Source organism: Cryptomeria japonica, chromosome 10 (genome assembly GCF_030272615.1).
Source record: "Cryptomeria japonica chromosome 10, Sugi_1.0, whole genome shotgun sequence".
Taxonomy (NCBI): Eukaryota; Viridiplantae; Streptophyta; class Pinopsida; order Cupressales; family Cupressaceae; genus Cryptomeria; species Cryptomeria japonica.
Window position 1 is genome coordinate 491321624 of NC_081414.1, and position 14952 is coordinate 491336575.

The 14952-nt window shown below is 35.6% G+C and overlaps 1 protein-coding gene across 3 annotated transcripts; it reads left to right on the forward strand.

Annotated features, from left to right (window-relative positions):
* Positions 1–11313: 11313 nt before the first annotated feature.
* On the forward strand, positions 11314–14570 carry LOC131039347 (protein LONGIFOLIA 1). 3 transcript variants are annotated; one of them, XM_057972061.2, is made up of 4 exons: positions 11314–11726; positions 11811–12004; positions 12107–13326; positions 13423–14570. In XM_057972061.2, the coding sequence occupies exons 2-4, from the start codon at positions 11833–11835 to the stop codon at positions 14404–14406; spliced, it is 2376 nt and encodes a 791-aa protein (XP_057828044.2). In that variant the 5' UTR covers positions 11314–11726; positions 11811–11832; the 3' UTR covers positions 14407–14570. The 3 variants fall into 3 exon arrangements, with proteins under 3 accessions (XP_057828044.2, XP_057828045.2, XP_057828046.2); XM_057972062.2 differs by lacking the exon at positions 11314–11726 and having other exon boundaries at positions 11738–12004; positions 13429–14570; XM_057972063.2 differs by lacking the exon at positions 11314–11726 and having other exon boundaries at positions 11738–12004; positions 12125–13326.
* The last annotated feature ends 382 nt before the right edge of the window (positions 14571–14952 follow it).

Consider the following 14952-nt stretch of genomic DNA (forward strand, 5'->3'; position numbering starts at 1 on the left):
GTAGTTGACCCTATTTTGTTCAGTTACACTCAGGTGAGTGTTGTCAGTTAGTCGTCCTGTCAGTCGTTGACCTTTGTATTTTGTTGATTGACCTTTTATGAGAAATCGCTTGATGTTTTCTCAGTTTGCGTGTTTAAGTGATTTTAATTATTGCATGTTATATTTTATTTGTCTATGAAGGGTGAAAAATTGTTAATAATGAGAATTAAATAGTGATGCTAGGATTTAATGTCCTTCATGTAGAAGTAGGTGAATTATCGAAACTATGTTCAATGTTTGGTTTTCAAATTATACTATAGTTATACGTATTTTATATGGAGATTCGGACTCGAACATATACATATAAATATACGTGTAGGTAATTAGGAGTCATGTTCAATTATGTTGATTATCTTAATAGGATTATTTGGAAGTTGAATAAATTAGAGTTTATAATATAACGTACCATATATATATAGAATGATTGATTTTTAATTAATCGTTTTGTTATATTGATACAAGTTAGATATATTTGGTAGTTAAATAACTGTGAAATAGATCGTATACATACATACATACATACATACATACATACATACATACATACATACATACATACATACATACATACATACATACATATATATATATATATATATATATATATATATATATATATATATATATATATATATATATATATATATATATATATATATATATATAAACAATTATCGTGAAATATGATTATTTCATGAATTTTGTATATGTCTATGTAATCATTTCAGAATAAATATATATGTACATATTATATATATGTATATGAATCGACCATATACATGTATGAATCGATCATATACAAATATATAAATATGTAATTATGATATATAAAAATATATATTTTTAAAAATTATAAATATTACTTTAATGAAGAACTGAAATATATATTTACATATATATTTAATTTGTTAAATAATGATTAATGTTTAAAAATATATATTAGTGAAAGGGTTATTAACTATATATTAAACATATAATAAAAAAATGGAAAATAAAAATAAAAATAAAAATAAAAATATATATAATATAAAAATAAAATAAAATAAATAAATAGGGTGGCGGTTTAGTTTTAATAAAGTTTTTTTAAACTAATAGCTAGGGTTGCCGATAGTAATATCGACCACCCCCCTTAATAAAGGGAGGGGTCGTTATTACCACCGACCACCCTCCTCCCTTTGCAATATGCATACACCACGGCAACAAGCAAATATGGTTGAGGCACTGATTTATATGCAACCATATCCATTGAGGTATGTGGTGGAAGGAATTAATGAAGGGTTAGGAGGTAATGTAGGGAGTAACTTGGAGTATAATGTGGTTTACCAACCCACGTAAACCTACCCATATCCACCATTATCAACGTGTATTAGATAGTTATTTAATTTGCTTATTTTTAGGAAGTTATTTTTAGTAAAGTCAATTTAGTATTGAAGTCAAAAGCCACATGTATTATCTATAAATAAAGATTTAACCACTTTAGTGGTGTGGTGTCGTGGAATGGTTAATGAAGAACTTTACATGATGAACACATAGCTGTTCAATTACGATTAGGACTGTTATGTTGTAATTAGATCTTGAGTGGTGTCACTTAGAATCAATCCACCTCTAGGAGAGATAGCCCGAAAGTAGGAAAGAGGGTAGATGACAACCCTATATATAGACCATTGAGTTGGAAGAGAAGAGGAGGTGAGATGCAATGAAGGATTAGAGAATGGAATGAAGAAGATAGGAAGATAGTGGGTAGAAAGATAGAGGAGAGCAAGAAGGTAGAAGAGCGACAAAGAGATTAGAGAGCATAGAATAATGGAGAAGTCATAGGGAATTTTAGGATAAATAGAGGTGGGAGAAAGGAAGAAAGGGGCAATTCATTTTTGCATAAAAGGAAGGACGGTGGACTCAAGAGGAAAGAATTAGAATAGAGGGAAGAATAGAATAGAGGAGAAAAATAGAGTAGAATAGTGAGATAGAGAGGATACTTTTGGAAGTGTCAAAGGGAGTTGGTTTTTGAGATAGAGTTGGGAGTATATTGGAGATAAGGTTCGTAAGCAAGGTGCGTTATCATTCGGTAGAAGGGCGTTGAGGTTTTGCATACAAGTCAACTTTGCAAAAGGTCAGGAATTTCTTTAGTTTTGGATCATTATTATTTACAAAGTCTTTGTTATAAGTAATGATTATAATCTGGCTTATGTTATAGTTATGGTGAAGTATCATTTATTGTTTGGGTTAGTTAATGGAAAATAATAGAATATTAAGTGTAATTACATTATAGCTATAGTAGTGAAATTTTGTTTAAGAACATATTGCACACTTTTTTATTATATAGAAATTTATGCTTGCGTTCAGAACCTAGGTATTAAGAATTATTAGTCGCTTCTCTAGGAGAGTTTGGGGAGTAATGGATTATTGTTGAAACATTAGGTTTACGACTTATTAAATAGTGTATTAATATAGTTGTGATTCTTATTTTCTGGAAGTCTTTATTTGCAAATTGTTTATGCATTTTGACTATTTTAAGGAAAGATTTCCTATGTTAGGATCATGTGTAAATGGTGTTTTCTGTCAAGTTTAAATTCCAATTCTTGTTTGCATTATCGTTGTGTCCTATGTTATTATGTTTCCTTGGTCAGGTGTTGAGGTATATCTTTATGGATGTGAGCCATTGTGTGTTTTGTCCAAATGGTCAACCTTTGGTTAGTAAATCATGTATCCTTCACCTGTGGTTTGTTAGGATTAGGTGTGGTTGTCTATTTCACCATAGAGTTCTCGTAGAGAGACTTTTCCTGTAGTGTCCTATGAGAGAGAGTGGCTTTCGAGCGGGGTTCGTGCCCAAAGTGGATGACAGGATAACCCGTCGGAAGTTCGTTAAAAAGTGATAACCTAAAAATTGATGTGGGTGAGATAAACATTAAATAAGATAATGTACCTCGTGCATAGGTGTAGTGCTTATATAGGGCTCATAATGTAGCGAGAAGGCTTGGAATGGCAAACTTACCACCTTGTCTTCATGAAAGGATTGGTAGGGTCCACATGAGACTTAGTTGGAGCCAGAAGCCGAGAGAGGTTACCAGGATAACCCAGGATGGGGGCTAGGACCTAGGAGGATGTACCATGGTATCCATCTTAAGCTATGCGATGAAACTCTCTCCTTAGAGTCACTAGTGCTTTTGAGTTGAGTCACATGAATGTTTGCAGAGTCTTGTAGTTCTTTTGTACTTGTCTTATTTTGCTTGCTTGAGGGTTTTCTACTATCTCCTAGCACAGTGGGGTGGTTCCTTTTCGGGATCACATAGTCGGGTGGTAGTGCCACTGCCCATCGGATGTTCTGGAATGTATCTTCAGGCAAGGAAGGACTTCATTGATGTTCTTGGTTTGTGGTTCATGTACCGGCTCTTGTCTGTGATCATTGTTCAGTTGAAATCTTGTGGTCATTGTATCAACATTTATGTAACCTTGATATGGTACCTTTGTAATTCATGGTATTTTTGTAAACATGTCTTTATGGATATTGTAAAAGGGAGTCATTGGAATGTATGTTAATTCAGTAGCTTTAATCTTTTGTATATATGAACTATGAGAAATGAATGCAGTGGAGTATTTTGATTCTTTCATTATGGAATATAGATGTATGTAGTTTTTTATCTTAAACATTTAATTTTCCTAAATAGCTGAACAATAGGATTTTCCATGGTGTTAATATAATCTACGAAGTAATCTTCGTTGGTAACCCTTAGGCAATCAAGTGTTAGACTTCCGTTGTGTTATTATTCGTGCAATGGTTTTAATTAATGCACTTGTACTTTAAAAAAAAAAATTATTACACACTTTTAGTTGCCTAGTTGTATTGTTTTCCTTAGGGGTTTCTGGCAGGGCATTACATTTGGTATCAGAGCCAAAGTTTCAACACTGGGTACTCTGGGTTTGTAGTGTGCCTACTCAACTTGACCTTTTTGCTGAGGTCTTAATGTTTGTGTTTTGCCTTGTTTATCCTTGCCATAGATCTGAACCGTTTTCTCTTTTGTAGTGCTAGGTCATGGCTAGGAGAGCTAGGGGAGGTGGTCGTATGGGTGGTCGCAATAGAGGTAGAGGTGGATGTAGAGGTGGAGGACGGGGCTGTTGTTCTGATCATCACAGTCCTTCACCACCACCTACTCATGTTAGTGCTGAGCCAGAACAGTCTGTTCATTAGGATTCACGACATGCAGAAGAACATGTTCCCGAAAGGGATGGGCTGAGACAAATGTTTCAGGAGGTTCTTGCTAGGTTAGGCCCTAGGCCTGAGGTTGATCAACCAGTTCTAGAAGAGAGAGAGAGAAAGATCACCCAGGAGGAGGGAGATTGCAGTTAATGGAGATCAAGATTCCTTGGGTCACATAAAGGACTTGATGAGGGCCAACCCTCCTTTCTTTGATGGTATGGGTACCGGTCTCGAGGCAAAGACTTGGCTTATCGGTTTGAATCGGTGTTTTGTTATGTTCCCATATAGTAGCAACACCAAGGTGAGGTGTGCTATTATGCGTCTTGAAAACTTTGCTTCAATCTGGTGGAGACTAGAGGAGGAGAAGATCAGTGTGTGCATTAACACTGTGACATGGGAGCTATTTCTGGAGAGATTTAGGGCACGGTTTCTCTCACCCCCATGGAGATAGACTCGGGCAGATGAGTTCCATGCTCTATGTCAGTATGGTATGACAGTAGAACAATATGAGCATAGGTTCTATGAGCTCAAGTAGTATGTTGGGATTGGTAATGACGAGGCTATGCTCGTACAACACTTCCTGAGGGGTTTGAATGACCGCATCAGTGGAGGTGTTAGGGTGTTCAAGCCAATTTCAATGGATATAGCTGTCGCGAAAGCCAGATTAGTTGAGTTGAACCTTAGCCGTGCACTTGGTGGTCAGCCAGGTGTGCAGATAGGGAGTGCACCTTCCAGTGGGAATAGAGCTCGGGGGAATTAGTCCCAGTCAGCTGCACCATTTAGGACTCCTCAGGCACCCGCTAAGGGTGGATAGCAGCAGCAACAACAACCGTCAAAACTGAAACAATTTTAGGGCCCTATAAGGCAATCCTTGCAGAGTGAATCTTACACCCCTAGCCAAGGAAGTTTCCAGCAGTTTAGTGGACCAAAAGGTAATAGAGGACCAGGTAGAGGATCTTGCTTCTCTTGTGGGTAGTACGGTCATAGATTCGTGCAGTGCCCTCAATATTTCCATAATATAGGAAGTCAGAGGTCAGCAACATTAGAGCCTATAGTGGGAGATGCAGGAAGATCCCATAGAATGTTTTCAGTTGTGCATGACTGCCAAGATGATCCTCAGGGGTCGCACCATCGACCAGGTAAGGGTCCTATGGGACCCAAATGATGAAGGCCTCGGTGACTTGGGAGGATGCAGCGAAGATGAGAGAGCTGTATACTTATTTATTTTAGGCTTCCAGGAGTAAGCCTAATTTTGGGGGGGAGAATGTAGTACCCCTACACGTTTGAACTCATGGAACTCGTATTTTATTTTGGTTGTTTTCAATGGATACATTACCATGTTTTATTATTCATACTTATATGACATTATTTCATGTTTTATCTGGATATGGAATGCATAATTTATTTGCAGTATTTTAGTACTTGTGGTTTATAGCACTTTATGGATTATTGCTATGTACTGACACTTTACTTTATCTATGCAATGTGGAATTATATGTTGTGTGTCTGTGAGTGTATTGGATGCAAGGGGATGATTTTCCTTCACTCATTTCAGTGAGACAGGGAACGTCGCGATTCTCCTTCATCGGTGTGTATGTCATGTTTTCTATATTGTATATTTGCATGAGTGGTTCGGTGATGCAGGATAATTGCAGGTACAAGTACCGGGTAGGTACGGGGTATCGTCTCCACCTGGCTTCATAGGTCTGAGCATGCCTTATATTTTTCAATGGAAGTGGAGGAGATAGTAGTTGACCCTATTTTGTTCAGTTACACTCAGGTGAGTGTCGTCAGTTAGTCGTCCTGTCAGTCGTTGACCTTCGTATTTTGTTGATTGACATTTTATGAGAAATCGCTTGATGTTTTCTCAGTTTGCGTGTTTAAGTGATTTTAATTATTGCATGTTATGTTTTATTTGTCTATGAAGGGTGAAAAATTGTTAATAATGAGAATTAAATAGTGATGCTAGGATTTAACGTCCTTCATGTAGAAGTAGGTGAATTATCGAAACTATGTTCGATGTTTGGTTTTCAAATTATACTATAGTTATACGTATTTTATATGGAGATTTGGAATTGAACATATACATATAAATATACGTGTAGGTAATTAGGAGTCATGTTCAATTATGTTGATTATCTTAATAGGATTATTTGGAAGTTGAATAAATTAGAGTTTATAATATAAAATACCATATATATATAGAATGATTGATTTTTAATTAATCGTTTTGTTATATTGATACAAGTTAGATATATTTGGTAGTTAAATAACTGTGAAATAGATTGTATACATATATATAATATATATAAACAATTATAGTGAAATATGATTATTTCATGAATTTTGTATATGTCTATGTAATCATTTGAGAATAAATATATATGAACGTATTATATATATGTATATGAATCGACCATATACAAATATATAAATATGTAATTATGATATATAAAAATATATATTTTTAAAAATTATAAATATTACTTTAATGAAGAACTGAAATATATATTTACATATATATTTAATTTGTTAAATAATGATTAATGTTTAAAAATATATATTAGTGAAAGGGTTATTAACTATATATTAAACATATAATAAAAAAATGGAAATTAAAATAAATTAAATATATATATATAATATAAAAATAAAAAAAATTAAATAAATAGGGTGGCGGTTTAGTTTTAATAAAGTTTTTTTAAACTAATAGCTAGGGTGGCCGATAGTAATATCGACCACCCCCCTTAATAAAGGGAGGGATTGGTATTACCACCGACCACCCTCCTCCCTTTTTATTATACGTGCCCCTCCTCCCTTTGCAATATGCATACCCCACGGCAACAAGCAAATATGGTTGAGGCACCGATTTATATGCAACCATATCCATTAAGGTATATGGTGGAAGGAATTAATGAAGGGTTAGGAGGTAATGTAGGGAGTAACTTGGAGTATAATGTGGTTTACCAACCCACGTAAACCCACCCATATCCACCATTATCAACGTGTATTAGATAGTTATTTAATTTGCTTATTTTTAGGAAGTTATTTTTAGTAAAGTCAATTTAGTATTGAAGTCAAAAGCCACATGTATGATCTATAAATAAGGATTTAACCACTTTAGTGGTGTGGTGTCATGGAATGGTTAATGAAGAACTTTACATGATGAACACATAGGTGTTCAATTACGATTAGGACTGTTATGTTGTAATTAGATCTTGAGTGGTGTCAATTAGAATCAATCCACCTCTAGGAGAGATAGCCCAAAAGTAGGAAAGAGGGTAGATGACAACCCTATATATAGACCATTGAGTTGGAAGAGAAGAGGAGGTGAGATGCAATGAAGGATTAGAGAATGGAATGAAGAAGATAGGAAGATAGTGGGTAGCAAGATAGAGGAGAGCAAGAACATAGAAGAGCGACAGAGAGATTAGAGAGAATAGAATAATGGAGAAGTCAGAGGGAGTTTTAGGATAAATAGAGGTGGGAGGAAGGAAGAAAGGGGCAATTCATTTTTGCATAAAAGGAAGGACGGTGGACTCAAGAGGAAAGAATTAGAATAGAGGGAAGAATAGAATAGAGGAGAAAAATAGAGTAGAATAGTGAGATAGAGAGGATACTTTTGGAAGTGTCAAAGGGAGTTGGTTTTTGAGATAGAGTTGGGAGTATATTGGAGATAAGGTTCGTAAGCAAGGTGCGTTATCATTCGGTAGAAGGGCATTGAGGTTTTGCATACAAGTCAACTTTGCAAAAGGTCAGGAATTTCTTTAGTTTTGGATCATTATTATTTACAAAGTCTTTGTTATAAGTAATGATTATAATCTGGCTTATGTTATAGTTATGGTGAAGTATCATTTATTGTTTGGGTTAGTTAATGGAAAATAATAGAATATTAAGTGTAATTACATTATAGCTATAGTAGTGAAATTTTGTTTAAGAACATATTGCACACTTTTTTATTATATAGAAATTTATGCTTGCGTTCAGAACCTAGGTATTAAGAATTATTAGTCGCTTCTCTAGGAGAGTTTGGGGAGTAATGGCTTATTGTTGAAACATTAGGTTTATGACTTATTAAATAGTGTATTAATATAGTTGTGATTCTTATTTTCTGGAAGTCTTTATTTGCAAACTGTTTATGCATTTTGACTATTTTAAGGAAAGATTTCCTATGTTAGGATCATGTGTAAATGGTGTTTTCTGTCAAGTTTAAATTCCAATTCTTGTTTGCATTATCGTTGTGTCCTATGTTATTATGTTTCCTTGGTCAGGTGTCGAGGTATAACTTTATGGATGTGAGCCATTGTGTGTTTTGTCCAAATGGTCAACCTTTGGTTAGTAAATCATGTATCCTTCACCTGTGGTTTGTTAGGATTAGGTGTGGTTGTCTGTTTCTCCATAGAGTTCTCGTAGAGAGACTTTTCCTATAGTGTCCTATGAGAGAGAGTGGCTTTCGAGTGGGGGCCGTGCCCAAAGTGGATGACAGGATAACCCGTCGGAAGTTAGTTAAAAAGTGATAACCTAAAAATTGATATGGGTGAGATAAACATTAAATAAGATAATGTACCTTGTGCATAGGTGTAGTGCTTGTATAGGGCTCATAATGTAGCGAGAAGGCCTGGAATGGCAAACTTACCATGTTGTCTTCATGAAAGGATTGGTAGGGTCCACATGAGACTTAGTTGGAGCCAGAAGCCGAGAGAGGTTACCAGGATAACCCAGGATGGGGGCTGGGACCTAGGAGGCTGTACCATGGTATCCATCTTAAGCTATGCGATGACACTATGTCCTTAGAGTCACTAGTGTTTTTGAGTTGAGTCACATGAATGTTTGCGGAGTCTTGTAGTTCTTTCGTACTTGTCTTATTTTGCTTGCTTGAGGGTTTTCTACTATCTCCTAGCACAGTGGGGTGGTTCCTTTTCGGGATCACATGGTCGGGTGGTGGTGCCACTTCCCATCAGATGTTCTAGAATGTATCTTTAGGCGAGGAAGGACTTCGCTGATGTTCTTGGTTCGTGGTTCATGTACCACCTCTTCTCCGTGATCATTGTTCAGTTGAAATCTTGTGGTCATTGTATCAACATTTATGTAACCTTGATATGGTAACCTTTGTAATTCATGGTATTTTTGTAAACATGTCTTTATGGATATTGTAAAAGGGAGTCATTGGAATGTATGTTAATTTAGTAGCTTTAAGCTTTTGTATATATGTACTATGAGAAATGAATGCATTGGAGTATTTTGATTCTTTCATTTTGGAATATAGATATATGTGTAGTTTTTTATCTTAAACATTTAATTTTCCTAAATAGCTGAACAATAGGATTTTCCATGGTGTTAATATAATCTATGAAGTAATCTTCGTTGGTAACCCTTAGGCAATCAAGTGTTAGACTTCCGTTGTGTTATTATTCGTGCAATGGTTTTGATTAATGCACTTGTACTTTAAAAAAAAAATTTATTACACACTTTTAGTTGCCTAGTTGTATTGTTTTCCTTAGGGGTTTCTAGCGGGGCATTACAAGATCCCATACAAATGTTTCATCATCTATTCGATCATCATCTATAGTATTACACAATATTTTCATTGGAGACATGTGACTCCATCATTCCATTCATGTCACTAGTAGCACTTGGTTAATGAAGTCATACCTTGAGTACATTCAAATTCCCATTAATTGACAAAGGTATTTTCCATTTATTTCTAACATGAATAGAATACTTTTAGATATCTAAGGCAATAATTTTTGCTTTATGGATTTATGAAAAAGGCTAAAATTACAAGAAGTTTAAAATGACAACTTCTTAAACGTCAATATCTATTGTTCATGGGTAATGATAACCTGAACTAAGCTTTGATATACATTCATGGATTATTAAAAATAATATGTAATGGATTAGGGTTTCATGTATACATAATATAGGCACCAAAATTCATTTATCATATTATCATTAATAATATCCATGTTGATCCTAGTAACCTGATATCAATATCATATCCATTCATTGTTATATTCTTACAACTTCTAAATTACCCTAGCCACATCCATAGCCTCTAAGAGCTAGTATTGTACATGCACACCTTCATTTAATACTTAACTTAGAAATTTCTTTGAACAATTTATGAGTTATGAGGATAACTAACTAAAAATATATCCAAATTAATAAAAAATAAAATTGTAATCATAATCAAATTTCTATCTTCTAAGTTAGAATAACATAATTGAACAATTAATATTAAAGAATAATAATAAAAAAAAACTTAAAATCTCAAATATCTTTTTATATCATTTCGAATTAAAACTTCACTTGTTTTCCTAAAATTCATATTGAATTAGACTTATAGCAATAATAAAGTAATTTTTCAATTAGTTAAAATATAACCTTGTATTGTTTAATCCTTTAATATTTAATTGAGTTGATACATTAACCTTATAACAAATGTGATTCTATCTTTACCTAAATTGTTGAAGTCTAAAAATCCAAGCATTGAACATACCATGACCTTAAAAATAGTCTCCACATTGAGAAGAGTCCTTGTTCCTTTAATTTTTGTTATGTTTTCACATTGAGAATTTTCAAATTGTTATTGTATCAAATTTGTTTTATATAAGTAATCCCTTTTATTATACATGTTAAGCATATTAATCATGATGGTAACAATAAAATTTAAGTTGTTTGATCAACATGATCATGGTGAAATTAAGTAGTTCTATTGGGACATTAATACTGAAAATAAATCAAATGTATTAAATTTTAATAATGTCCAATTGGTCTAAGAATTAAAAATAAGAGCTAAAGAAAGACAAAATTGGAGGGACTTGCAAGACGCAGAGTCAAACACTTAGAATATGCAAGAGAAGCCATTAAAAGGCTTTTAAAAGCTTTTACAGAACTTTATCATCTTATGTATGGATATAGAGAGAGCTAAGAATGAATCGACCTTTGCTGTAAGGTGTTTACCAGCATGCAATTTACGTTTGAATTTACAAAGTTCGTGATCCTGTTAATATGGTGAATAAAGTTTTTCTGGACGAACTTGTACAAATTCTAAGTGCCTCGTTAAACAACGTTTGACATTCTGGTGCAAATGAATCTGTAATGGAGGAGGTGTTCCTTATTCCTTGGCGCCAAATAGGGTTTCATCTGTACAGTCACGAGGCACTTTAAGCACTCCGCATGCCACGCTGCTTTTAACCAGGCTTCTAAATTGTCTGGAATTCCAAATTCTTACGTAACTTCCTCTGATTCCCACCTTTTCCATTTTTCAAATTCTTCAACCTTTCAATTTGTCGATATCAAATTCAAAATTGCAAGTTCCCACGTAGTGAAAGTGAATGACAAGGAGGAATTTTACTGAAATTGAGACTGAGGAACACCATCTTACAACCTGTTCTTCCATGTCAGAATTAACTGTCTATTCTGGATAGAATTGTTTTCGCGGGTTTTTGGTGGCGGACAGATGTACAGTCACGGGTCGCTAAATTTTAAGGTAAATACGTAGTTTTTTTGTTCCGAATGTTTTTCATTCATGGAGGCGGAGTGGATATGGTAAAATACTCGGCTTGATGTGCAGAAAAGATCGCTGATCTCAAGCAATGGAAGAAAATAAATTGAAAGCAGGAAAAACATATATGTCATATTCTGGAAAATTTCTTTATTTGGTACCTGATGATCCTCCGACGCGGATGGGATGCATGACTGGAATTCTCCATCTGTTCGATAGGCACCATTTCCGGAATTTGCATGGCAACAGAAGGATCACGGCAGGTAATTATGCAATTTTCTTTGACGCTATTATTGAATTTTACAGTTTGTAAAATGGATTTGCAATTTTTCAGTCTAAATTAATTTGACGATTATTTTCACCAGGCCGTTTGCCTGGTTTAGAGCCCGTGGAAAATGATGACGATCCGAGGAGTTCCATTGATTCCTCCAAGCTACCGAAGCGTATGCTTGCTTTCAGAAGCGCTGAGGTTGTAATGGATGAGGAATCGAGAAGATCTGAAAGTGAATTTCCCTACCGCTTATCGCCAGGCCTGAGAAACAGATCTCATCGAAGAACACAGTCCACGGAGTCATTACAAATTCCTTGGCAATCTGAGGATGATTCCATGGGGAGTCCAAGAGCATTCACTGCAAGGTCCAGGTTTTCCTGCGATGGCAGAGATATTCCGAGGCCACCTCCGGCCGTTGATCACAGGGATGCATACCGCAGCTCTTCGCTTAGGACTATGGAATTTCCCAGGCTCTCTGTAGGTGTCATGGATTCTCCTGCTAGGCGCCCAAGCAATATCGTTGCAAAACTTATGGGATTGGGCGAAATGCCCGATCCCCCTTTACAGGCCCGTAAAGCAACGGACCCTGCTCCAACAAAACCCTCGGCGCCGCCCAGCCCAAGGCCCCTCGCAGCCAAAATACTGCTGGATATGATCCACCAGCCTATTTCTCTTTCTCAACCAAAGCATAAATCTGAATCAGTGAACCACGCGCAAGATCAAAATAATAACCCCTCTCGCTTGGAGTGTTCTGGAGAAGATTCGAACTTGTGTTCGACTGCCAAAATTCCAACGGCACAAGGCGCTCAAAATTCGTTACTTGATGCAGAGGTAAAAGAAGCTCTTGATAAACCTAGGGAAGCTGTAAAGAGCAATACTTGTTCTGATCCAAAGCTTCCCGCCATAAAAATGAAGCCTGTCGAAAAGTTTGGATCCTCGGCTCCTGTAACAAATGAATCTGGAGGTTTTTCTTCTAGAAGTTCTGGCAGAGCTCCACAGAAGACAAAGAAATTCGGTGACGACGTGTCGTCTAAAAGATCAAAACCGATCGCAAATAAAATGCCGGAGGAAGTATCGAATGCCGCATCAACACATAAGCCTTCGCCTCGAAATAGATCCGAGATCTCGCCTCCGCGTTCCCCGAAGGATGATCCTAAAGAGAGGAGAAAGAAAAAAGCCATGGAAATCAGGCCAGAGAAGACAAATTTTAAAAGAGATGAATATTCTCCAGCGGCTCGCCTCAATTCGGACTCTAAATTCAGCATGCAGTCTCCAAAGGCAAAGCGAGGCTTGGATTTTAGTCCGAAATCCAGGGTAAGTTAATTTGTTTAGCTCGTGCATTCTATTGATTTCTCATTTTTAATATTTGTTCCTATAAATGAAAGTAAGTTTTCTTCGTGATTTTGTTAGCGGCAGCAAGTAAATTCTAAAGGTACAAATCAAGCTTGCAAGGCAGAGCAGAAAACCGACGCGAAACCCTGCGAGAAAGAGTTTGTTTCCCACTGGCAGCCAGAAGAGCCAAATTTGATGCATTCTACTGAGACTATTTTGCAGAAATCCACCACGAAACCCTGCGAGAAAGAGCTTCTTTCCGATTGGCAGTCAGAAGAGCCAAATTTTATGCATTCTACTGAAAATATTTTGCAGAAACCCTGCGAGAAGGAGTTTATTTCCAATTTGCAGTCAGAAGAGCCAAATTTAATGCATTCTACTGAGAATATTTTGCAGAAAACCACCGCGAAACCCTGTGAGAAAGATTTGGTTTCCGACTGGCACTCAGAAGAGCCAGATTTAATGGATTCTAGTGAGAGTATTTTGCAAAAGCCAAAACCTAGGGATTCTTTTCACTACACTCACAAATCTTGGAGCAATGACCTCAAAGTTCGAGATTTTGTGACAGAGCTTTTCACGGCTTGTGGTCTGCTGAAAGAGGGCAAGGAAGAAAAAGATATAAGCATGGATTTGTATTTTCCTGGCAATTTCTCAATGGACTCCGAAATTTTCCATGAATTAGAAAAGAAATACATAAATGTTGAGGAAGCAGATGCTCAACGTTTAAATCGGCGGCTGCTGTTCGACACAGTGAATGAGGTGTTGCGAAGAAAATCTGCTGTGCCGCCATACTCACGACTTCCACAGAGAGGTAGAGGTTGTCGCAGTAGCAAGCTGAGCGGGCATGATATTGTAAATAGTGTTGTTATGGAGATTGAGAGCTTAACAAGTCTTAAATGGCAAAATATTTTCAGTGGAGTGACTAAACTTCTGGACAAGGATTTGGAGACATCGTTCTCGAATGATGCAGAAGCCATGGAAGTGAGCGAGGTGGCCTTGGTTGTTGAGCGAGGAATATTCAGAGATTTAATGGACGACCTACTTCGTGATTTGTTATTTTAGTTAAATCCAGCAAGCCCACTGGAAAATTTCTGTTAAGATATCCTCCTCTACACCCTGTAAATTTGATATTATTCTAAGCTGGATTTTATTGTTTTCGATTTTTAAGAATTAATTGATCTCCAGTGTCTTATCTGAAAAATAAAGGAATAAATATTTTACTCAAATGAGGAGTTTTGGGGAATGTGATATAGATTATGTAACCTATCATTATTGGAGAATGTATGTACAAATATAGTTTACGTTATGTTGGGAGGCAGTTAGTGAATGCAAAGAGGTTTAATAGTGTTCATTATCCATTAAAAATTTAATTTGTATTGTGTTGCATAAATATGTAAAACACTTTATGTTTAATGATTTGATGAATAAATTCACATATGTAGAGATATGTCTTTTTTTTTGAAAATTATATTTTTAATTTTTTATATGTAAAATATATACATCTTATTAAATTATAGAAAGAGATTTAGTCATAATACTATAATTCATATATATATCCATTTCATTCATATTGTATATATATATGCAAGAGATGGTATGTAGAGGATA

Coding starts and splice junctions, on each gene's coding strand:
- LOC131039347 (XM_057972061.2), top strand. CDS start 11,833: ATGGAAGAAAATAAATTGAAAGCAGGAAAAACATATATGTCATATTCT. Junction 12,005..12,106: donor CAACAGAAGGATCACGGCAG/GTAATTATGCAA, acceptor TATTTTCACCAG/GCCGTTTGCCTGGTTTAGAG. Junction 13,327..13,422: donor ATTTTAGTCCGAAATCCAGG/GTAAGTTAATTT, acceptor TGATTTTGTTAG/CGGCAGCAAGTAAATTCTAA.